Here is a 25,447-nt window from a genome sequence, read left to right on the forward strand (position 1 = left end):
CAGAGAGCAGCCTGTGTGAGACAGACACAGGCGGACTCTCATGTCTATTTTAGTACATTAGAACGCTAGAGGACACAAACAACAAGACGGATGTGATGGACACACAGCCGAGAACCACGTTGCATATTCACTGCAGAAAACCTCCTCCATCTCTTTCTCCCTCAGCAATGTCTCTCTCCTTTCTCACTCCTCACTGTATTCCCCCCTCTACCTTCTCCTCCTCCGGCTTCTCTCCCTCCCCTCTTCTCTCTCTGCCCAGCGTTTTATCATTTCTCTCTGCAGCTGCCCAGTCAGCTCAGAGAGTGTATACAGGGACAGCTGGGCTGCAGAGAAAGACAGAGTGAAAGAAAGTAAGAAAGAGAGAGAGAGAGAGAGAGAGGGGAAGAGAGAAAGGACACAGAGAGAGAGGGAGCGACCGCGATTTCTCTCTCTCACAAATACCAAACCCACAACCAATATATTGTCGTGTTATTTCAAGAATAATATAACAAAATATATATATATATAATGATTTTTTCAAACAAACATTTATTTGTGAACTATATGACAAACAGGAGGCAATGAGATCTCAGCTGAACGGGCTACATAGTTGGACCCCCCCCCCAAAACCCCCTAAAAATCCACAAAAAATCACTTATTTTCATTTATTTTTCTCTTCCTTTCATTTCCTTTTTTCAAAACGAGTATGTACAAATAAATGTTCAAGTGTCTCTAGAAAGGGAGAGCGCTACATACTTCAACAGTCAGCTCAGCGCCACTGTAGACATTCAGCTTTATTCTCTATGCGAGGATAGAAAGAGTACAAATTATACCTCAATGTATTCTTTTCAAGTTACAATACACGTGATTCTTTTTGTTGTTGTTTCGTTTTCAGTCATTGCATTCTTCTTTTACCAAGAGTCAATGTATTAAAAAGAAAGAAAATATATCAAGCGAATATACAGGCAATCTTTCAGTAATAATTTAGCTAATATTATTAACAGCATAAGCTAAGAATTCATGTACATATTGCTAGGCATTGTGACATGACAGTGGACAGTGTGGATGGGGTGGTGACATAATACAGTTTGCTTTAGGACAGATGAACAATGTCAAAGGTATGGTACAGTGGCATTGCCCTCTCATGCCTAGCAGTAACGCTCTCTAATTGGACTGTTGCTTTAGAATGTGCCAAGGCTCTCTCCTATCATTGGCTACCTGCTGTGTGACCAGCTACTGTTACCTGAGGGGGAGGAGCCTGCCAGACAGGTAGAAAGGCTATATTAGACCCGAAACAACTTCAAAAACACAAGAGGAAAGACCTTTACTGTAAACATAAGAACCTGAAGTGTATTAAGAAGAAGCATATCATATTTTCAGTTCCCTTTAAATTCAGGACTTCACTTTTCCATTCACTTCATGTGCTCTGTTAATTGTTTTGGGAAAGCAGAAGAGCAAAGTGGTCTTTGATACTGTATAACACTTTAGTATGTTTTGATGACAATGAGATGGCAGAGCCTTGCAGAGTACGCCTATAACCCTGACACTAACTTGACTGTACACAGTCTGTATCTATCTGGACCACGGGGACTGTAGGTAACCGGGCAAGCGCAGTTGTCAGAAGAGCTGCTGCTCACCAAGACAACTTTATATCAGAAAGGCACTCTAGTGACCTTATTAATGACAACACAACAAACATGGTGGGCCTCGGGCAGGTAGGCAGGTATTGCGTTTAGTTCTTCCAGGTCCTGTTTGTGAGGAGGGCAGGGAGGTAGCAGAGGACGGGTTGGGCAGCAGCTTCTATCAAAGGCCGGAGGAACCAGACCAGTTAGTCTGTCTGTGTGGACTGGAATCATGCTCGTCAGTGGTTGGATGGCTGGGCCTGGGAGAGACTGTGGGTCTGAACCACAAGGTCAATTAAATACTTAATACTAAAGCCTTCTACTATAATGCCCTGTTCTTAGAACCAGAAGAGCAACACAAACAAAAGAGCATGTTAACTTAGCTTCTGGAGAGAAAGGGGGGGGGGGGGTGAGAGAGAGAGCAAGAAAGAGTTAGAGAGCAAGAAAGAGGGGGTAGAGCGAGAGAGGGGGGAAGAGAGAGAGAGAGGGGGGAAGAGAGAGAGAGAGGGGGGAAGACAGAGAACGAGAGAGAGCGAGAGAGAGGGGGGGAAGAGAGAGAGAAAGGGGGGAAGAGAGAGAGAGAGGGGGGAAGACAGAGAACGAGAGAGAGCGAGAGAGAGGGGGGGAAGAGAGAGAGAGAGGGGGGAAGAGAGAGAACGAGAGAGGGGGGAGAGAGAGAGCGAGATAGGGGTGGGTGGGGGGGGGGGTTATGTGCGTGTTACACATTCATTGAGGCTCTCGGGGGTAGCGGCCAAATCAGTGTTTTTATGACAGTGACATGCTCATCTTTAAGGCCCCTGCCAGGGACTGACTCCTAACCAATAGCCATTTATATAGAATACTGTGTGCCACTGCCAATTTGGCAAAAACGGAGCCTTTTCTCTTACCTAAAAGCCTTGTAAAAAGCAATTTTTTAAATTAGGGAAGAATCTGCACTATTAGTTCAGCACCATTGCAATCCGAGAGAAAAAACAAACAGATATAAACATTTATATATATATAAACATTTATATATATATATACAGTGGGGAGAACAAGTATTTGATACACTGCCGATTTTGCAGGTTTTCCTACTTACAAAGCATGTAGAGGTCTGTAATTTTTATCATAGGTACACTTCAACTGTGAGAGACGGAATCTAAAACAAAAATCCAGAAAATCACATTGTATGATTTTTAAGTAATTCATTTGCATTTTATTGCATGACATAAGTATTTGATCACCTACCAACCAGTAAGAATTCCGGCTCTCACAGACCTGTTAGTTTTTCTTTAAGAAGCCCTCCTGTTCTCCACTCATTACCTGTATTAACTGCACCTGTTTGAACTCGTTACCTGTATAAAAGACACCTGTCCACACACTCAATCAAACAGACTCCAACCTCTCCACAATGGCCAAGACCAGAGAGCTGTGTAAGGACATCAGGGATAAATTGTAGACCTGTACAAGGCTGGGATGGGCTACAGGACAATAGCCAAGCAGCTTGGTGAGAAGGCAACAACTGTTGGCACAATTATTAGAAAATGGAAGAAGTTCAAGATGACGGTCAATCACCCTCGGTCTGGGGCTCCATGCAAGATCTCACCTCGTGGGGCATCAATGATCATGAGGAATGTGAGGGATCAGCCCAGAACTACACGGCAGGACCTGGTCAATGACCTGAAGAGAGCTGGGACCACAGTCTCAAAGAAAACCATTAGTAACACACTACGCCGTCATGGATTAAAATCCTGCAGCGCACGCAAGGTCCCCCTGCTCAAGCCAGCGCATGTCCAGGCCCGTCTGAAGTTTGCCAATGACCATCTGGATGATCCAGAGGAGGAATGGGAGAAGGTCATGTGGTCTGATGAGACAAAAATAGAGCTTTTTGCTCTAAACTCCACTCGCCGTGTTTGGAGGAATAGAAGGATGAGTACAACCCCAAGAACACCATCCCAACCGTGAAGCATGGAGGTGGAAACATCATTCTTTGGGGATGCTTTTCTGCAAAGGGGACAGGACGACTGCACTGTATTGAAGGGAGGATGGATGGGGCCATGTATCGCGAGATCTTGACCAACAACCTCCTTCCCTCAGTAAGAGCATTGAAGATGGGTCGTGGCTGGGTCTTCCAGCATGACAACGACCCGAAACACACAGCCAGGGCAACTAAGGAGTGGCTCCGTAAGAAGCATCTCAAGGTCCTGGAGTGGCCTAGCCAGTCTCCAGACCTGAACCCAATAGAAAATCTTTGGAGGGAGCCGAAAGTCCGTATTGCCCAGCGACAGCCCCGAAACCTGAAGGATCTGGAGAAGGTCTGTATGGAGGAGTGGGCCAAAATCCCTGCTGCAGTGTGTGCAAACCTGGTCAAGAACTACAGGAAACGTATGATCTCTGTAATTGCAAACTAAGGTTTCTGTACCAAATATTCAGTTCTGCTTTTCTGATGTATCAAATACTTATGTCATGCAATAAAATGCAAATTAATTAATTAAAAATCATACAATGTGATTTTCTGGATTTTTGTTTTAGATTCCTTCTCTCACAGTTGAAGTGTACCTATGATAAAAATTACAGACCTCTACATCCTTTGTAAGTAGGAAAACCTGCAAAATCGGCAGTGTATCAAATACTTGTTCTCTCCACTGTATATATATATATATATATAAAAAATACAAATAATTTACTTCTCTGAAAAAAGTTCCTTGGTATCAAAAGAACGTAAACCATTCGCTCTCTCTCTCCGTGCTTCTAAGAGTTGGTGACGACCTGTTACTTCTGAATGACGTGTACATAAGAGTGTACTGTATATCCACCTTGTGTCTAAAATCATTATAAGAACAACAATGTGGGGTCCTAGTTGTCGTTTGGCGCGAGCTGACCTAGTCCAACAGGCACTTCAAAGTCACCATAGTAACAGGCTGACTGACAGCTATCAGACGTTAAAGGGACACTCCAAAATGGAAGGAATCAATCAAATATAACTAGACAATTTCTCAGTCTCTCTCGTCTCGGATTTCATTTCAAGGTACAAATAACCTTCTTCACAACCAAGGCTTTTGTCCCCCCCCCCCCCGCCCCATTTTAAAGATATTGTTTTTTCATTAAACATATTACACAAAGGATCTCAAGAATTGAGTGATGACGTGAGAAAGTAACGAGCTTCTGTAGAGGACGTTGTCACACAAAGCAGGAGAAAAGAGGTCAGGAACACACCGACAGTCAATGAAAGAGAAACACACGCACAATTGAACAGATTACCCAGAGTGTCATTGGAATTGTAACTTAAACAAAGGAATGCATTTTGTCTCAAAATGGGACAAGGAGTTTGCGTTTTTTTCCTGGCAGGGAGTTATCTTTACAGCTGGGTTTAAATTGAGTATAGTTCCTCCTTTACTCATACAGCCTACAGTACAGTACACACAGGAGACACCCCTCATAGTCCTAACCACCATACTATCATTGTGTGCCAACAGCAGGCAGATGACAAACCTTCAAACAACCTTCAGAAAACATAGGATCATATCATACGTGATATATCATAGCAACGTCAATGTCCTAGCCCGACATCGGATTCAAGTCTTTTGGAAAAACAACAAGCATAACATATGGCAGTTGACGTAAAAAAAACGTTGAACAGGCGTTTTTTGATGGTTGATGGTTGACAACGGCAAGAGGTGGTAATTCAATAGTCCAGGATGTTTTCCCCTGTGCAATTCCGGGTAAAGTAGAGTGCTGAGTGTTCTGACATGATATAAATCCACACCACTGTCCAAAATGGCACCCTATTCCCTAAATACTGCACTATATAGGGAGTAGTGTGTGAAGTGGGGTTGTCCTGCTGGTAGTTGACAGTGGATATGGTGGTCACAGAGGAATCCTAGGAGATCGGGGTCTTCCTTTGTCCTTGGCATTAGAATATTCTGCTTGGGTTTTAGTTCCAATTCTAGACATCTGTGTATGTGCGCGCACACGTGTGACAGTGATTCTGTGTGGCAGTTTGCGGGGAATTGTGTGTATGTACATTATGCATGTGGCAGTGTGTTTGTGTGGCGGTTTGTAGGTGTATGTATGTATGTATGTATGTGTGTGAGCAAAGATGTTTGTGTGTGTGCGTGTACGTTTTGTGACAGTACTGTAGCCTATGTGGCAGTGTGTTGGCGAGGCAGCATGCATGTTCGTGTGTGTGTGTGTGGCAGTGTGAGCTTCCGTGCTCTCTCTGATCCATCACTCATTGCTTGGATCCAATCTCTCCTCTGTTGCCGTTGGAGACTCCTGGGAGAGGTGGATGCAGAGGCCCGGTGAATGGCGTGTGGCCGAGCGGGAGGGCCGGACGGAGCAGGAAGTCAGAGCCTGGGAGGTGCAATCACACACTGCATCCTGGGACAGGAAGGAGACAGTAAATAGTTACGTTATAATCCAATCCAATGAAAGACGAAGCTGTTTAAATAATATGCTTGGATATGATGTCCTGTGTGTGTGTGTGTGTGTGTGTGTGTGTGTGTGTGTGTGTGTGTGTGTGTGTGTGTGTGTGTGTGTGTGTGTGTGTGTGTGTGTGTGTGTGTGTGTGTGTGTGCGTTTGTGTATCTGGGTGTGTGGGACCTACCTCAATGCTAGAGCTCATGGTCAGGTCCCTGGCGGTGGGGTCCCTGGCGGTGGGGTCCCTGGTGATGGGGTCCCTGGTGGTGGGGTCCCTGGTGATGGGGTCCCTGGCGGTGGGGTCCCTGGTGATGGGGTCCCTGGTGGTGGGGTCCCTGGTGGTGGGGTCCCTGGCGGTGGGGTCCCTGACGGTGGGGTCCCTGGCGGTGGGGTCCCTGGTGGTGGGGTCCCTGGCGGTGGGGTCCCTGGCGGTGGGGTCCCTGGCGGTGGCCCCAAGCTCCTCCCTGGGCATCTGTCTCATGAACCTCTTGTTAACGATCTTGGTTACACTGTCGTTCCCCACCAGCGAGGCCCCGGAGAGGCACTCTGGCTTAGGCTCATCCGTGGCCCCCACCTCCCTCTGCCCTCTCTCCCCTCCCCCAGGCATGGGCGTCCCGGTCCGACCGCATACGTTCCTGAAGAATTCCTGGAAGGGGCCGTATTTCTGGGCTCCGGTGTCGGGGCCAGGGCCAGAGGGCTTCCCTGCTGCCTGACGGGCTAGGCTGACCACTGGCTCACTCTTCCACAGGGACTCCACGCTACCTGAGTGCTCCACCACACTGAACAGGCTGGACAGGCCGTCGTTGAGGCCACTGAGCACGGGGCTGTCCCTGGTGGTGGTGGAGCGGGCCCAGGCCGAGCCGCTGGAGGTCGAGGAGCGCTGGTGCAGGTTCCACAGGCTGCGATCCCGGGAGGAAGCCGAGGATGACCCCCCTCCGTCCAACTTGGAGGAGGAGGCGGAGATGCGTCGCTGAAGCTTGGGGGAGCCGTACTTGGGCGAGCAGCAGGGCCTGTCGATGCGGCTGTGCACCTTATCCAGGGACGAGGAGATGTGGCGTGAGCGGGCCGAGGCCAGTGAGGACGAGGGCCGGGGGGACCAGGAGGACTTGGTGTGGAGGCCCCCCACCCCCCGAGACCCGAGCCCGTCCGTCTGCAGTCCCACGCTCACAAACTGGGCCGTCTGGGTGGAGCGGCTAGACACCCCCACCGTCTGGCTGGCCGCGTCCTTGCTGCACTTCCTCTCCAGAGAGCTGGAGCGGATGGCCTGGCGCACGCAGTTGGTCATCTCCTTCATGTCATCCGAGAGGTTGGCAGAGATCTCCAGGCCGTGGAAGGGCGCCACCCCCGCGCCACCGCTGCTGTTCTCCAGAAGTTCCCGGTGCTGCTCGGACAGAGAGCTCAGCCACTGGTCGTAGGACGAAGAGGAGGAGGCAAAGGAGGAAGAGGGAGGCTGGCCCTCCGGTGCCCCAGCGTCTGACGGAGTTGAAGCCCGGGACAGGTGGCCTTGCTGGGCTTGAGGTTTGTCCTGCTTCTCCTTGGCCAGCCGGCTCTCCATACGGCGCATGGTAGGGGGGCTGTAGTAGATGCGGATACCGGTCTTGTCGGGGGCCGTGTAGCTCCTCTGGATGCTCCCCAGGCCCAGGAAACTACTGGGGGAGCTGGGGCAGTCCCACGTCTTGAAGGGGGCATTACCCTGCTCCATCATAGCCACCTCATTGGTCAGGTACTTCCAGTTCTTCCTGGTGAGGTCACCCAGGTCTGTGTGGGCTAGAAGGGGAGGGGCATGGGTGTTGGGCTGGTCCTTCTCTCCCTCCTCATTGGCTGTCCCGTTGACCTCCTGACCCGGAAGGAAAGGACAGGCCTCCAGCAGACCCTCCAACTCTGGTATGGACGGGATGGATTTGGTCCTGGGAGGAGAAAAATGACATCACTAAACATTTTTCATGACAACTGAAATGTAGAGTTTTGTATACATTCAAAGCCAATGTTACCTTGGTAAATTACTTCCATTTGTAACAGCGTCTGTTGCAGTTTCCCTTTCGGAGGTGGTTTTGTCGTGCAGAGACTGTAAGGGAGAGAAACAAGGAGAGGCTTTAAGTTGCCGGCCCAGCCAGGCTGTTAGGTTTTATAGGTAGTGTTTAATGGAGGACATGATGAGGATGTGGGCATCATGAAGGAGATACAGTATCTCTCCCTGACAGAGGGCTCGCTGTCCATGTAGTGACGCTGACTCAGGACCGTTCAGCTCACACACACACACACACACACACACACACACACACACACACACACACACACACACACACACACACACACACACACACACACACACACACACACACACACACACACACACACACACACACACACACACACACACACACCACACACACACACACACACACACAACCTAAACCATTTCCTCTCAGAGGGGAGGGAGGAAAGAGGAGAGGGGAGGGGGGGAAGGAGAGAGGAGGGGAGGGAAGGAGAGAGGAGGAAAGGAGAGAGAGGAGGGGGGAAGGTTAATTGAAATCCTACAGTACATGACTGCTGTCTACTTCATGAAGGAAAGGAAACAACTTGTTTGTTTTTTTAAACAGGTTTTGTTTTCAGGGCGTTTTGAAGCACAGCGAACAGAACCGACAGCAGTGCTGCGACAGATTGGAGAAAATAGTAGAGAGAGAAAGAGGCGTCTGTCTGAAATAATGACATGTCCTCTTGTGTGCTTGGCCTCAGTGCTACGTTTCCTGTACAATTTTCTGCCACAATATGAGAGAGAGAGAGAGAGAGAGAGAGAGAGATTATATAGTCCTATTTTCCAAGACCAGCCAGTCAGTTTGGGATAGACTGGATGACAGCCAGACAGGCACAGGTAATGAGGCTGGGCTGGTAGTAGGGCCAGCCAGACTATACCACGCACAAGCGCGCTCACACACACACACACACACACACACACACACACACACACACACACACACACACACACACACACACACACACACACACACACACACACACACACACACACACACACACACACACACACACACACACACACACACACACACACACACAAGCCTCCAGTGTGGTTAGACCATGCAGCAGACACACTCCTGTTCAGCAGCATGCTGTCTGTCTTGTACTGGCCAGTCATCCACCCACAGTGAAAGTTCTATGGAAAACACTAAACCTATAGTCATAGAGTTCAGGAATGCATACAAGCCTACAATTTCCTACCCGTGACAACCTCCCATTCCACCCCATCAAAATACCACCCGAGGAAGGAAAACGAAGATAGTCATTAGATGTCACAAGGATATTCAGCGTCACTCTCAGTACTCATGGCTAAGTGTCACTCTCAATATACATGGCTAAGCCAGACTACTAGACTATGCTAGAATAGAATTGAACAGAGTAGAGTAGAAGCTCTGAGGTGCAAAAAAATCGAGTTACCATCTTGTTCTGTAGCCTCTGCTCCCACTGGCCTCTCTCCTGATTGAAGTGCTCCAGGAGCTCCAGCTTCTCACGGCTCCAGTTCCTCTCTCCCATCTGCAGCTGCTTGGTCAGGTCCATGACGGCGGCGTACGAGTCGGCCAGGAGGTGCGGGTACTCCTCGCGCTCCCTCTTCAGGGCCATCTTCAGGTCGGGAGGTCCTTGGAGGTCCTTCTCTCCACCGGCCAGCACAGCTTGGCCCAACTTGCTCTCCAGCTGGAAGGGGGTGACAGAGAGAGTGGATTGAGGTTAATGAACATGGCGAATTATGAGAGATGTTAGTGCGATTGGTGCGCAAGTTCTTGTTCCATGCATTTCGGAACAGCTACATTAGACGTAGGCCTACGTTTGATGAAATGCCCAATTGCAGAAAAGCTTCCTGAATTCCACTCTCTCTCTCTCACTGACTCTTTTTCTTTCTTTCTGTCTGTCTTGTCTCAGAGAACAACTGTTAGTGTTTATCTGAATTAGTGATGTGAGGGTTGAGGGTCCTGACATAATGTGTGGATGAAGGGCGTTGGGCGGCGGGCGGGTTCGACCAAAGAGAAAACAATGCATAAAAAAATTGAAACGTCAGCATCACTCATGTGAATATCTAAACAGACTTTATTTGCTCTTTAGTATTTCTCCCTCTATAGAACCAGATACGGAGCAATGAGAGAGCCCCATGAAGAACAACAGCGGATGCTTTGTGTGTGTGTGTGTGTGTGTGTGTGTGTGTGTGACAATTTGAACAAGGCATCCCTTGTTTCTGAGGCGGAAGAGAAAACAGACAGAAAACCTGGAAACTCAGTCACATTAAAGAGACGACAGCTGAAGACGCCCCCACTACGTTTCTCCCCTCGTCCTCTTTTCCTCCTCTCTCCACCTCTCCCTCCTCTCCAATCCCCCCATTAGAATGAATCAAGCTGTGCTTCAAGGAGGCGATTGCTCTTTATATTTTTTACGAGTCCGTCTCGTTTCTTTCTTGTATTAGAGCTCACAGCTTTCGGCGGAGGGAGCCCCATCAATCGCTACGGTAGGGACGACTGCAGGTTCCTCCCTTATATGGTGCTAATGGAGTCTGGGCGGCCTATTGGATGACTACGGCATTCGTCTCCGACGGCGACGGAGCGTTGATCTCATGTGATGATGAATATCCCTAATGAGTTTTATTGGTGAGGCGTTGCGAGGCTGTGACTTAATAGTTGTCTGGAGGTTTATGGCACAAAGAAAGACATTTGCTTTAAACGCTCCCAATTCACCCCAGATTCCCCCCCAAAACCACTGCAGACAGACTTCCTTAGAGGGTTTTCTGTAGGCATCTGTAGGCATTAGGCCCTAAGCCTGGTTCCACAGTGCAACAGCTGCCGGTGCCATGCCACGTTGCCAGGATGGCATCCTACTGATGTGGTTGGCAGAGCAGATCAGGGAGAGATTGGTCCCAGCTGTGCCATCCAGTTCTTGGGCACCAGACCAGTGGGTCTACACAAGACAAGGGCAGCAGTAACAGCATAGTTTATAGAGTGAAGGGGGTATTGTAGAATTGTGTGTGTGTGTGTGTGTGTGTGTGTGTGTGTGTGTGTGTGTGTGTGTGTGTGTGTGTGTGTGTGTGTGTGTGTGTGTGTGTGTGTGTGTGTGTGTGTGTGCGCGTGCGTGCGTGCATGCGTGCGTACGTGCATGACTCTCAGGGTAGGGCAGCAGATGACGAATGAGTTTCTCCAAAAAGAAGAAAAGCAAAGTCACTCGTCAGCCCTTTCAGATGACAAATGATCCCAGACCGGGGAAAGAGAGCCAACGCTTTGATTATGGCCGTGATTCACACAGGTGACGCCATTTTAAAGGGATCCAACTGAATTACTACTCTGGCATTTGGGTCTTCCTGTGAGTTCACAAACAGAACACAAATCAGGAGGTTAATTAACCCAAGGCTACAGCATGTGACCCGCTCCTGCAGTCCATGTAGGACCTTATTTAATCAGGAAATATCAACGAAAAAGAAGTTAGTTGTATCAAGTTTAATAAAGGTCTAGAACTATAGCGCAAGAAGCCCATTTTACTCTCTCCCTATCCCTCTTTTCCCCCTCTCTCCCTCTCTCCCTATCCCCCTTTTCCCCCTCTCTCCCTATCCCCCTTTTCCCCCTCTCTCCCTATCCCCCTTTTCCCCCTCGCTCCCTATCCCCCTTTTCCCCCTCTCTCCCTCTCTCCCTATCCCCCTTTTCCCCCTCTCTCCCTATCCCCCTTTTCCCCCTCTCTCCCTATCCCCCTTTTCCCCCTCTCTCCCTATCCCCCTTTTCCCCTCTCTCCCTCTCTCCCTATCCCCCTTTTCTCCCTCTCTCCCTATCCCCCTTTTCCCCCTCTCTCCCTATCCCCCTTTTTCCCCTCTCTCCCTCTCTCCCTATCCCCCTTTCCCCCCTCTCTCCCTCTCTCCCTATCCCCCTTTCCCCCCTCTCTCCCTATCCCCCTTTTCCCCCTCTCTCCCTATCCCCCTTTTTTCCCCTCGCTCCCTATCCCCCTTTTCCCCCTCGCTCCCTATCCCCCTTTTCTCCCTCGCTCCCTATCCCCCTTTTCCCCCTCGCTCCCTATCCCCCTTTTCCCCCTCTCTCCCTATCCCCCTTTCCCCCCTCTCTCCCTCTCTCCCTATCCCCCTTTCCCCCCTCTCTCCCTATCCCCCTTTTCCCCCTCTCTCCCTATCCCCCTTTTCCCCCTCTCTCCCTATCCCCCCTCTCTCCCTCTCTCCCTATCCCCCTTTTTCCCCTCTCTCCCGGACACACAACACATTACTACTGCCATGGAGGAGAGAAACAAAAGCCTCTACGGGGGATTCGTGAGGAGGGAGGGAGGATGGAGAAGACCTGGCCCACTCCTGACCTGATCCACTCCTCCATGGCTGTAAATTGTGACCCAGTTATGGTGTTGAGTGGCTGTGGTGGTGCCACCAGGACAGCGGATCCCCACGGCACAGTGCTGCTCAGGGCAGGCGACCATATACCTGTGCCCTTTCAGAGCCGTGGAGGAGGGACCGCAGAGGGAGGGAACAGTCTGACAGGACCAATGAACCATGCTTCAAACTGTCTACTGTACTGTGCCCCTCCCTCTCCTTCTCCACAGCTCACAACCCCCCCCTCCCTCCCTCTGTTAATTTCTCCCCCACTCTCTTCACGCTTTCTCTCTCTCTCATTATTACTCTTCATCTCTCCTCCTCCTAATTACTTTTTTTAATTTTTCTCCTTCTCTTTCCCCCCTGGTCTGATATTATGTATTATCTTGCTGTAATGCAGTGGCCTGTCTCAAAGCATGTTAGTTTAAGTCATTGCGGAGGCTGCTGTTATGAGAACGTCTCAGGCTGGCAGTCGTCTGGATATTAAACTCATCTCTCACTGCCAGACACACACACACACACACACACACACACAGAGAGAGTGAACGGCGGTCTGAGGGCAAAGCAGACAGCCAGACGGAACACCAGACAAATAGATTGGTACAAATCCACCACCTCAGGATATCAGCAGTTTCAAGCCATTCGTTACTATGAGCATTGGTGATGAAATGAATACCCAGTGACTGATTCATATCTGTAACACAATCCTCCACAGCTCGGCAGCTTTCTCCAGTGACTAGATTGTAACAAATGGCAGGTCATGTCATCCTTCATGAATGGGTATCCTGATCTGTGTACAGCTCCACGGTGTGCTCTCCTGCATGCTGAATGGATAGCTAGCTATAGTTCCACTATAAAACCTCACTTAAAACGGCCGTACAAATCAATGGCTTTGCCCCAGACATCCAGGTAGCCAAAGGGAGAAACGATTGGGGCCAAGTAGCTATAGAATATCTGACTGATCAGGCATGAAATCTACACTAAAGTAATGACTCCACCTCCAAGCAGGGAGAGATCGTAACCCTGGTGACTAGAGTCCTATTATCTGTCCTCTCTCTCCAGTAGTCTGTGATACCACGGTGCTAAAAGGCCTGATGAATTACTGTCCTCCCAGGGGAGGCTTTACGCTAAGCCTAGATAATGGTCTGTAAGCTACATAATAACCTGGCTTCTAAAATAGCCCAATAACACCTGATGGCTGAGGGTTTCTACATGGTTTTAGGTCAACTAGCTATACACTCTTAGAGAAAAAGGGGTTCCAAAATGGGTTATTCGGCTGTCCCTGTAGGAGAACCCTTTTTGCTTCCAGGTCGAACCCATTGGGTTCCATTTATAACCCTCCTCTGTAGAAAGGGTTCTACATGGAACTCAAAAGGGTTCTAACTGCAGCCAAAAAGCTTTCTTCAAAGGGTTCTCCTATGGGGACAGCCGAAGAACACTTTTAGGTTCTAGATAGCACCTTTCATTTCTAAGCGTGTTGGTTCTAAACTATACAACAGAGCGTTTCTATCAATACCTTGTCAGCCACACTGAGTGCACCTACGAGGGCACAGTCAAATTTCCATTTCAGTAATTCTATTTTAATGCCAGTTACTTTCAGTAGGTGTTCTGGTCTTACCTGGGTGATGAGGCTCTTGAGCTCTGTCCTCTCCACTTCCCAGGAGGCCTTGGCGCGGGCAAACTGCTGGGTGAGTTCCTGTGAGCCCTGGCGCTCCTCTCGCAGCTCTCCGCTCAGATCCTGGAGCGTTCCCTTCAGGTCCGCCAGAGTGCTGCTCACGCCGCTCGTCTAGGCCACGGACAGGATGGAGAATCAGTGAGATGACCACGTCAAAGAGACAAATATAATATTTACATTTAAAATGATTACTATCTGAGTAATACCTCTATATTATCTCTATCTATCTCTCGAGGATCTCTATGCCACATTTAGTCTAAAATATTCCCTGCTTTAATACTATATTTTCCTGTGTTAACCCTGTGTGTCCTGTACCTGTTTGTAGCTCTTCTCCAGCAGGCAGAACTCCTTGGAGATGCTGGGGCTGAGGGGCTGGTCCTCTGCGGCGGCCATCTTGTTGTCTCCCTGGTGGGCGGCCAGACTCTCCTCCTCCAGCAGCAGGTACAGGTCCTTCAGACTGTTCACCTGTAGGGAAACACACAGCACATTATCTGTCAGTCAGTCAGTTAAACAATTAGTCAGTCAGCCAGCCAATCAGCCAGCAAGCCAACCAACCAACCAACCAACCAACAGATTCTGCCACAACTAAGTGGCTGATTCAAAAGGAGAAGGTATCAACCAGTCCCGTACCTCCAGGACATCCTTGGCCTCCGTGTCCAGCTTGCGTCCCAGACGCCACTGTTTGAGGAAGCAGCGCAGCTTGAGGCTGAGCAGCAGCAGGGTCTGCTTGAGTTGATGGGACTCCTGCACCATCAGGTTCCTCTCTTGGCTCCAGAACTTCTGTTGCAGCCGTGTCTGCAGACTCAGACTCTGCAGCTGGAAGTCCCTCCTCGTCAGGGCCTTCTGGTGCTCCTCCTGCAGCTGGACACACACCACACACACACACACACACACACACACACACACACACAGGACACAGGACACAGGACACAGGACACAGGACACAGGACACAGGACACAGGACACAGGCCAGTTAGTGAGGGCTACAGTGACATATTTGTTATTATAAGGGATTAGCTTCATAGCAGTTGTTTGTGAAGTTTGCATTTAGCTGTTTGCTAAGTGGGTGCATGTATGTAATAAACTGTTGTTAAATATATATAGTAGCGATACCGTACTGTTCTCCTACGGGGCGCATATTCTGTATTAGCACTGACAGGACGTGACAGTGACAATGCTCTACGTGGTTTAGCAGGGTTTGTCTGTAGTCACTGTGGTGTCCATAGATATAGAACAGTCGTGTCTCCATGGTGGTGTCCATAGATATAGAACAGTCGTGTCTCCATGGTTATGTCCATAGATATAGACCAGTCGTGTCTCCATGGTTGTGTCCATAGATATAGAACAGTCGTGTCTCCATGATGGTGTCCATAGATATAGAACAGTCGTGTCTCCATGGTTGTGTACATAGATATAGAACAGTCGTGTCTCCATGGTTGTGTCCATAGATATAGAACAGTCGTGTCTCCATGGTGGTGTCCATAGATATAGACCAGTCGTGTCTCCATGGTTATGTCCATAGATATAGACCAGTCGTGTCTCCATGGTTATGTACATAGATATAGACCAGTCGTGTCTCCATGGTTATGTCCATAGATATAGACCAGTCGTGTCTCCATGGTTATGTACATAGATATAGACCAGTCGTGTCTCCATGGTTATGTACATAGATATAGACCAGTCGTGTCTCCATGGTTGTGTACATAGATATAGACCAGTCGTGTCTCCATGGTTGTGTCCATAGATATAGACCAGTCGTGTCTCCATGGTTGTGTCCATAGATATAGACCAGTCGTGTCTCCATGGTTGTGTACCTGTGAGACTGTCTGAGAACTGCTGTGGGTGTGGTCTCGGTGGGCCTGTCTCTCCAGAGTCAGTTCCTCCTGCGTTCCGTGAGCCGTCTCCCTCGCATCCGACAGAAGGGCCTGCAGCTCACTGATCTGCTGAGGGAAGGACGGCGGGAGGGAGGGAGGGAGCGAGAGAGCGAGAGAGCGAGAGTACACCATTATAGCTAGAGTAAAATACACCACGCCACCTCCCAACTGAAAAAATATCCTCCTTTAGATTGTATAACACAACAAACATGTCTCATGTATTGATCATAACTATACTCCAAACAGGGAACAACAATCCCCGCCTTTTGTCACACCGCTAAAGAATGCAATACAACTTACACACCCACATTTGATCCTGTGCTGGAACAAACACGCCTCATCTCAAATACCATCTCATGCTTCGTATTGGCTGTGGAGTGAGAGGCATCGACCGTTCCCCATAATGTTCTTCTTCTTCACCCTCCGCTAACTCGTGGCGGGGGTCACCCCCAGCCCGACCCAGCCCCACCATCACCGTTAACCCACTAACTGCGAACTCAAATGGCCTCCTTTATACCGACAGGCACATGACCAGCCGCTCGATCTCTTCATTATCACTCAGCGCCAAAATTAGACGAAGCGTGTAACATTTGATAGGGTGGGACACTGGTGATGTTGGGTGGAAGACTGAGATACCCTAAGGGCATTTTAATACTCTAAAGGCTTGTGAGGTTTGAAAATGAAAATTCCATTATTTAATGTCCACTGTGGGCATAACGTGCCATGGATATGGATATCTGTGTTTAAATGGTGCTAGTTGCTGCTTTGTTTTGAAGTATAAAGACGGCGACCATTGCGCTTTGTCTTGCGATTCTCTGAGGGCTTTGACAGATAAGTGAAAGTACTATGTCATTTATTTTCATATGGAAGCTTGACAGGCGTTGCTGGAATCATTTTTTGGTTGTTGTACAAGTCACCCACCATTCGTCTACCCTTATTGTGTATTCTGAGTGAGTAAACTTTCCTGTCAGCGTAAGTCCTCGTTGCGCTATGACACTAGCTCACTATTGCAAGTAACATAATTGATTTACAACTGATTTTTTTAATATCAGTTACACCATAACCAGCTTCTGTATATCTCTCTCTCCTTCTCCTCTGCAGCCTCTGTAAGTGACTTCTGACACCTTCAATTTCTCACCAAAGGGATTGAGGAGCAAGAGTGAGGGGCACTCAATTTCAGACGGTAGTTTCCTCACACTTCAATGCACATTTTGCCTCTTAGACCATCAAAATTGTATAAAGGGCTTACATTTCCCAGGCAAGCCTCAGGCGCAGACTCCGTGTACATAAATGGATAACCTGCTGTCAGTTTCCGTTGCCCTTCATAGCTTTTTGTCAGTCACGCCACTGCCCTGCAGAAGAATCTCCCATTTAAAGGTAGACTCAGCGATATGACGTAGATGCAGAAAGTAAAAAAAAACATAATGGGTTAATTTCCGCAACAAATAAGAGAGTTCAAGCGCGAGGCTCAACTTCTCCACTGCTTTGGTGACCTGGCTACAAGGGAACCCGTGAACATGCGTAGATACTGTGTGTGACTGTGTGAGAGCGAAGTGTTGCATCTCGCTAATCTCAAATATCTCTGGTGCTGCTCATGGCAACATCATTTGGATATAGTACCCTATTTCTAACATTCTGGCTAAGAAATGGAGTAGCAGATTATCATACAGTACATTACTGAGTTATACCCTGAAAGGGTTGGGTGGAGAGAATGAACAGGTCCAAATTCATTAGGCACCAAACAGAAGAAAACGGACTGAAATAGGGAGAGACAACCTGAACTTGTCCAATAAGAAACGTTCCTTTTCATTTTCCGATGCACAACGTTTTGAAGCCATGTTCCCAAATGAATAGAACAGTCACCCTGATGGGCCCCAGGTTCCCACCAACACTCCCACATCCATGTCCATACATCAGCCCTGTCTTGCTTCTATCGACGACCCCGTCTCTACAGACAGACATAGCACTCAGGCAGTCTGTGTGTGATAACATCATCGCCTGGCGCAGTGCCAAGGTGTGACTGCCTGACAGTCCTGTCCCCTGTCCTTCCCTCCCCGGACCCGGTCCTGGACTCCCCTGTCCCTGTCCTGGCAGCCTAATCACTGATCACTGAGAGGAGCCGGGTGGATGACAGATGTGTTAAAGCCAACAGTAGTCTGCAATGTAATAATTACTGAGAGAGACACAGGTTAAATTAATAGGCCTACAGATCTCAAACACATGGCCCGCGGCCAAAAGTGGCCCACAAGCCAATTTATAATGGCCCGCTATGTTGTCATAGTTCATAGTTGTCATCGCCTACTATTATATCATTCTTGATTTCAATGCGTTTTAATTCTGCACATACAGAGAAATCAACTGAGTTATTGCACCTTTAATTATCAGCCTACTGACAGCAACAATAAGGTTCTTTAGTTCTCTCAGTATATAAAGAGTGTGGTGTGTTCAGATGACTAACTGATTATGTGCTACGATACAGTCCAGAGAGAAACCTTTCATTTCATGACTCCCACATTATAAAAACAAAATTGTAATATCCTGTAACAGGAGAACAGGCTGTGGCGATTGTGTTACTCTCTGCTCTATTCATTGCTTCTGCTGATTCCCCCTCACAGCCCAGGTTTCCAAGGAGACCTATAGAAAGGCCAAACAAACACTGAGCAGCAGACTCGTCCTCTCCTCACCCCAAGAGTTGATGTCATATAGCAGCAGCATGAATCCAGCCTGATTCAACCACATGAAAGAATGAGGGAAGCAAGCCTAAAGACAGCCTAAACCGCATGTTGGGGCCATCAAGGAATGCCCAGTGTGTGTGTTTGGGGGGGAGGGGGGTACTAAAGTCACAGGACTAAGGTCGAATCTTACTAAGCCGGCTCTGATGCTAGATGGATGTAGCAGGGCGACTTGCAAACTATCACGGACTAAAAAGGGAAACCCAGCCGTGAGCTGTCCAGTGATGCAAGCCTACCAGACAAGTGAAATGCCTTCTATGCACGATTCGAGGTAAGCAACACTGAACTATGTATGAGAGCACCAACTGTTCCGGACGACTGTGTGATCTCGTGCTCTGTAGCCGATGTAAGACCTTTAAACAGGTTAACATTCGCAAGGTCGTGCGGCCAGACGGAATACCAGGACGCTTACTCAGAGCATGTGCTGACCAGCTGGCAAGTGTCTTCACAGACATTTTATCCCTGACACGGTCTGCAATACCAACTTATTTCAAGCAGACCACGATAGTCCCTGTGCCCAAGAACGCCAAGGTAACCTGTCTAAATTACTTTCGCCATGAAACGCTTTGGAAGGCTGGTCATGGCTCACATCAACACCATCATCCCAAACACCATTGACCCACTCCAATTCGCATACCGCCCCAACATATCCACAGATGATGCAATCTCTATTGCACTCCACACTGCCCTCACCCAACTGGACAAAAGTAATACCTAATGTAAGAATGCTGTTCATTGACTACAGCTCAGCATTCAACACCATAGGCCCCTCTATTCTCATCCACAAGCTCTGGACCCTGGGACTGAATGCCTCCCTCTGCAACTGGATCCTGGACTTCCTGACGGGCCGCTCCCAGGTGGGGAGGGTAGGCAACAACACATCCTCCACACTGACCATCAACACGGAGGCCCCTCAGGGGTGTGTGCTTAGTCCCCTCCTGTACTCTCTGTTCACCCACAACTGTGTGGCCGTGCACGACTCCAACACCATCATCAAGTTTGCTGATGACTCAACGGTTGTAGGACTGATCACTGACGATGATGGGGCAGCCTATGGGGAGGTCAGATCTCTATACCAGGCGGTGTCAGAGGAAGGGCCAAAATATTGTCAAAGACTCCAGTCCCCCAAGTCATAGACTCTTCCAAACTTAGTACCAGTGCACCAAGTCTGGAACCAAAATTACCCTGAAATGCTTCTAACCCCAAGCCATATGACTGCTAAAGAAGACTGCTAAATAGCCAATCAAATGGCTACCCAGACTACCTACATTGTCCCTTTCTCTTGCACTGACTCTATGCACACACACTGGGCTCTACCCACACACACACCCCAACACACTACATACACCCACACACACATACAGTTGAAGTCGGAAGCTTACATACACCTTAGCCAAATACATTTAAACTCAGTTTATCACAATTCCTGACATTGAATCCTAGTAAAAATTCCCTGTCTTAGGTCAGTTAGGGTCACCACTTTATTTTAAGAATGTGACATGTCAGAATAATAGTAGTGATTTATTTCAGCTTTTATTTCTTTCATCACATTCCCAGTGGGTCAGAAGTTTACATACACTCAATTAGTATTTGGTAGCATTTCCTTTAAATAGTTTAACTTGGGTCAAACCTTTCGGGTAGCCTTCCACAAGCTTCCCACAATAAGTTGGATGCATTTTGGCCCATTCCTCCTGACAGAGCTGGTGTAACTGAGTCAGGTTTGTAGGTCTCCATGCTCGCACACACTTTTTCAGTTCTTCCCACAAATTTTCTATGGAATTGAGGTCAGGGCTTTGTGTTGGCCACTCCAATACCTTGACTTTGTTTTCTTTAAGGCATTTTGCCACAACGTTGGAAGTATGCTTGGGGTCATTGTCCATTTGGAAGACCCATTTGTGACCAAGCTTTAACTTCCTGACTGATGTCTTGAGATGTTGCTTCAATATATCCACATAATTTTCTTTCCTCATGATGCCATCTATTTTGTGTGCACTAGTCCCTCCTGCAGTAAAGCACCCCCGTGCTTCACGGTTGGGATGATGTTCTTCGGCTTGCAAGCCTCTCCCTTTTTCCTCCTAACATAACGATGGTCATTATGGCCAAACAGTTCTATTTTTGTTTCATCAGACCAGAGGACATTTCTCCAAAAAGTACGATCTTTGTCCCCATGTGCAGTTGCAAACCGTAGTCTGGCTTTTTTTCATGGTATGAATATAGCCATCTTATTTTTACTCGTTATTCGTTATTCACAGGGTATTTATTCCTTGCAAGTTTTGTGTATCTTTAACTCTGCATTGTTGTAATAGGACCCTCAAGTAAGCATTAAACTGTTTGTCTACACTTGTTGTTCACAAAGCATGTGACAAATACAATTTGATTTCACCCTTTTTTGTGGGTGTGTATTTTGACTGTACTGTATCAGCAACCTACCAGAGCTGTGTCCGTCTCCTGTGTTTCCTGGGTCTGGTTGCGGTCAGTGCGGCTGTCACCCTCCTCCTTCTGACCTTTCACATCGTGCTCTGATTGGTCCCTAAAGTGGGGCTGCTGCATGCATGCATGGGCAAGTTAATGAAAAAAAATAAAACAAAAGAATAAAAAGAGGGGAAGACGAACAGAGGAGGAAGGGAAGGAAGAGGATGAGGGGAGACGTATTGGGGGGGGGGGGGGGGGGGGGTAGTGAATCGAAAACAAAACAAGACCAAATCAAAAAAGAGGTAAAAACAATAGAACCAAAATGGACGATCAATAAGACACGTTCCAAATAAAAAAAATGAACCTCACAGGACAAAGAAAAGTATGTAAAGGAAAAACAGCTTTTTCAGAGTGGTGGAGGACAGAGTGGAAAACAGAACCAAAACAATGATGAGAAGTGCGAGCGACGGCTGGAGGGTTGGGGGAGGGGGGGGTGAAGGAGAGGGGGATTACAATAATCAAAAGAGAGAGAGAGGAGAGAGGAAAAGGAAACAAGTGCAGAAAACGGCGGTCACGGTGCCCATGCAGTGAGAGAGAGAGGTGAGAGGGGGGAGAGAGGGAGGGACGGATGGAGGGATGGGGGCAGAGATGGAGGGATGGGGGGAGAGACGGAGGGATGGGGGGAGAGATGGAGGGACGGGGGGCAGAGATGGAGGGATGGGGGCAGAGATGGAGGGATGGGGGGAGAGACGGAGGGACGGGGGGAGAGATGGAGGGAAGGGGGGAGAGATCGGACGGGGTTGGCACTCAGTAGGCCTCTAATGTAGCTTCATTAAAAGCATAGAACCAACTTTACTAGACTGACTTAAAGTTATATCCTAAACATTTGGCCTAGGTGTGCTGAGCTATATATAGTAAGTAATACAGTACAACTACTCAACGAGCAAACCAACCACTATTGATACACTGTTTGCTCCTGTCTAATTCAATACGCTCTTTTATTACACCTTCATAGCCCTACTCGTGCATATACAGTACATTTACATGGATATGACAATAGCCTCTTGATGTGTGTAAATAGATGGTGGTTTATGGTTCCTAGGATTTCCTAATCACCCTACATGTCATGCAGCGGTGGCTGCATTTGAGGCCTGAGCTCTATGTAGCATCTATAGCAGGCTGTAAGGCGTCAAAGCAGCATGCGTGTCATGTGTACTGGCAGCATTCTGTGCCAGGGAGAAACCATAGTGTGAGCTGGGATGCAGGAGGAGTATTAGTAAGCCATAACGTGGTTCAAAGAGCAAACAGGACAGAAATAATAGATTTGTTACAACAACAGAAAAAGAGGATATAAAAAGAAAAGGAAAGAAACACGATCGATAATAAAGGAGGGGTGGGAAGAGGAGGAGTAGGGGGTTTGTTCTTACCTTCTGCTCTGCGGGGATCTCACCCGCCTGGTCGTCTGGAGGGCAGGGGTGAGAGGCAGAGGGTGTACCCACCACAGAGTCCCCAGCCTCGGACAGTAGAGGCAGGGGGGATGCCCTCTCCACCTGTGCCCTCCCTGGGGGGGTGGTGCCTAGGCTCTCAACCCGCTCCACAAAAGCCTGGAGCTGGGTGTGCAGTGCTCGCAGCCTGCCAGTCAGAGCCTCCACCAGGGGAAGATCCTGGAGCTCCGAGGGCTGGGCCTGCTGGATCTTCTCTGGGACACATGGCTCTGCAGCCTCCCCGGAGGAGATCTTGCGGTAGAGGGAGATGGAAGGGCAGTTGGAGTCGGAGGCAGTCAGCAGCTGGATGGCTGTAGAGATTAGGCGGGCTTGGTCCCTCATGGCTAGCAGGGATTCGCGGTCCTTCAGCCCCATGGGGACATCGCCGTGCAGGGGGACAGGAACCCCAGTGGACATCTTCTTCTCCCTCTCCTCCAGGGGCTCGTTCTCCCCTCCGATGGGGCCCTCGCGGTGAGTCTGGCTGGGGAGGCACTCAGCTGAGTCCCCTGCCTCTGCGTCGGTCTCCAGGGCGGGCCTGGAAGAGCTGTGGTAAGAGGCCAGGTCGCAGCGCTGCAGGTTGGACAGCAACACACGGTTCTCATACTGGAGCTTCTTCACCTTGCCGCTCAGATCCCCAATCTGGAGCCTGGCGGTATGCAGCAGCTCCTCCTGGGGGGCCTCTGTGCTGATCAGAGCCCCCCCACCATGACCGTCCCCCAGGAGAGAGATGGACGAGGAGTCGTCCTCGTCTGGGTCCGACGCCAGCGGCAGCTCCGACTTGTAGCGGTTGATCTCGTTCATCAGCAGCTTGTTCTGCTCCTCCATCTCCAACAGCGAGCGCCGCAGCAGTTCCGCCTCCTCCTCGACAAACTGCAGGTGCCTCTGGAGCTCCATCACATTCTCCAGACCTCCTCCTCCAGGGCCTCCCATGCCTCCGACCCCCAGGCCTGGTGGCAGCTCCTGGCCCTTCATATCGTCCATCTCGGCCCGCAGGCCGCGGTTCTCCACCTCCAGTTCCACAATGCGCCGGCTCAGCAGGTTGGCCTCCTCCTCCACCAGCTTCAGGTGAACTCTGACGTCGGCCTCGCGCGTGTGGGGCGAGTCGTTGACCTCCTCCGCGGTGAGCGAGGCGTCCACATCGCCGTAGACCGAGCGGTACTTGGCCAGCTCCTCCCGCATTTCCTCGCTGTCCTTGGCCATCTTGGTCAGCTTCTTGCACATGAGCGCTGACTCCTCCTTGGCAAAGTGGAGCTGGCACTTGAGGTCCGAACTGTCCTCCTGCTGGCCACAGAGAGAGGTAGTTAGGAACACTGACAACACAAACCAACTAACTCACACACAACAAGACAAGATATCTCCAGCTAACATATCACAGAGAGAAAGATTAGGAGGCCAAAATGACAAATTAAAAAAGTGAATTGTTTCTTTCCATTAACATAATAGCTTGAACTCATCTGACATCCTCATGGTAACACTAGGAAATAGTTAGACCAATGCAAAGTTATGGATTTTTTGTGGCAAAGTGGGGTAGGTGGATGCAACACTGGGAAGTCATGCACGCTGTATTACAGTGATATGAAATGTGTGGTGGCTGGGGGCACTTAGGAACATTGGTGTATTTATAACAGACAGAAGCCATTTTGAATATTAAACCCACATTTATTTTGCAGAGGGCATTACTCAGATTCCCTTCCATTTATTATTTAACCAAGCGGCCCAAAATGATCCAGGCCCATTAAATAATACTTTGTGTTGTGTGATTTATTGGTTCTAGACTATTTCCCAGAACATTAAACAAAGTCTGGAGAGGGTTTATACTATTTACAGTATGTTTGCACTCCAATATTATAATATTAAGCATTAACCTCATCCCCACAGGAATGAAGGACGAGAGAGAGACTTTTGACTTTTCTTTAATAAGACGTCCTCATTATACTAAAAACACCACATTCCCCTCCCCCCCCACACACACACATTGTGTACCACCACAACCTCAACATGAGAGCGAGAGCGAGAGAGCGAGAGCGAGAGAGAGAGGAATGTGCGCAAAAGCTTGATCTGCTGCTGTCAAACTAGTCAAACGTTGTGCCATCTTGGAAGTGTATCATCTCCTTCCCAAGTCGCGAAAGTGACAACAATCAGTTTAACTGTAATACTTTAGCATTGACTTTGTGTTCAATAGCTGAGGTCAGGTGAGAATCGTGAGACAAAATGCTGCGCCTGCAGTTTGTTTTATTGGTTGATTTTATTTGGGAGGTCTCTAGGGAGATTTTCCTTCTTGCTGTTCAACGTAGAAAGAAAATCTACGGTCTCTGTAAGTCTGGGTTACCTGGGGAGACAGCTTCTTCTCTGGCTTGTTGTTTGGCCGAGCGCCTCGCTTCTTCAGAGAGTTCTGAAAATAGAGGGAAACACATATATTGACAATAATTAGTATCAATCGTTCAACAAATCAAATGAACAAAGTGCTTTCACAGTAACCCAGCCTAGGCCCTAGACCCCCAAAGTGCTTTCACAGTAACCCAGCCTAGGCCCTAGACCCCCAAAGAGCCAGCAGCAGCACATTGGCCAAGGTGTTATACAACATAATAATAATACCACCAATCTCCAAGCCTTCTCCCCCGCCAACCCCTCACCCAATTTGCCCCTGTCGCCCCCTGCACCCCTGCCACTTTACCCAGGTTATCACCATGGAGATGTTTATCCCTACAGTGACACTGATAGGGGTATGGAGCTACAGTTGACCGCATTCCTGCTATGCAAACAGAGAGGAAGGGGCGGCGAGGGGGAGAGGGAGACAGAAAGCTGAAGAGAGGAAGATAGTAAACTGAGATGAGACCATAAAGAGAGAAAAGGAACAGCATTGCTAATGATAGCCAGCCCCTCCCGTTGGTCACCTGGGCTTCAGTACATGGAGTTAAA

The 25,447-nt window shown here is 48.8% G+C and overlaps 1 protein-coding gene across 5 annotated transcripts in view; it reads right to left on the reverse strand.

Annotated features, from left to right (window-relative positions):
• Positions 1–508: 508 nt before the first annotated feature.
• LOC139557036 (microtubule cross-linking factor 2-like) overlaps positions 509–25,447 on the reverse strand; it is a 73,337-nt gene continuing 48,398 nt past the window's right edge. The window contains exons 4-14 of one of the 5 annotated variants that reach the window (XM_071371341.1): positions 24,858–24,920; positions 22,472–23,806; positions 21,063–21,176; positions 15,841–15,969; positions 14,657–14,887; positions 14,342–14,491; positions 13,970–14,137; positions 9,453–9,707; positions 7,991–8,064; positions 6,187–7,906; positions 509–5,960 (exon numbers count right to left, since the gene is read on the reverse strand). In XM_071371341.1, coding sequence (XP_071227442.1) covers positions 5,808–5,960; positions 6,187–7,906; positions 7,991–8,064; positions 9,453–9,707; positions 13,970–14,137; positions 14,342–14,491; positions 14,657–14,887; positions 15,841–15,969; positions 21,063–21,176; positions 22,472–23,806; positions 24,858–24,920 — 4,392 coding nt within the window. In that variant the 3' untranslated portion in view covers positions 509–5,807. Of the gene's footprint in view, positions 5,961–6,186; positions 7,907–7,990; positions 8,065–9,452; positions 9,708–13,969; positions 14,138–14,341; positions 14,492–14,656; positions 14,888–15,840; positions 15,970–21,062; positions 21,177–22,471; positions 23,810–24,857; positions 24,921–25,447 lie in introns of all 5 variants that reach the window. The other 4 variants (XM_071371344.1, XM_071371343.1, XM_071371342.1 and 1 more) reach the window with 4 other exon arrangements.

The sequence above is a fragment of the Salvelinus alpinus genome, chromosome 28 (genome assembly GCF_045679555.1).
Source record: "Salvelinus alpinus chromosome 28, SLU_Salpinus.1, whole genome shotgun sequence".
In the NCBI taxonomy this organism is placed as follows: domain Eukaryota; kingdom Metazoa; phylum Chordata; class Actinopteri; order Salmoniformes; family Salmonidae; genus Salvelinus; species Salvelinus alpinus.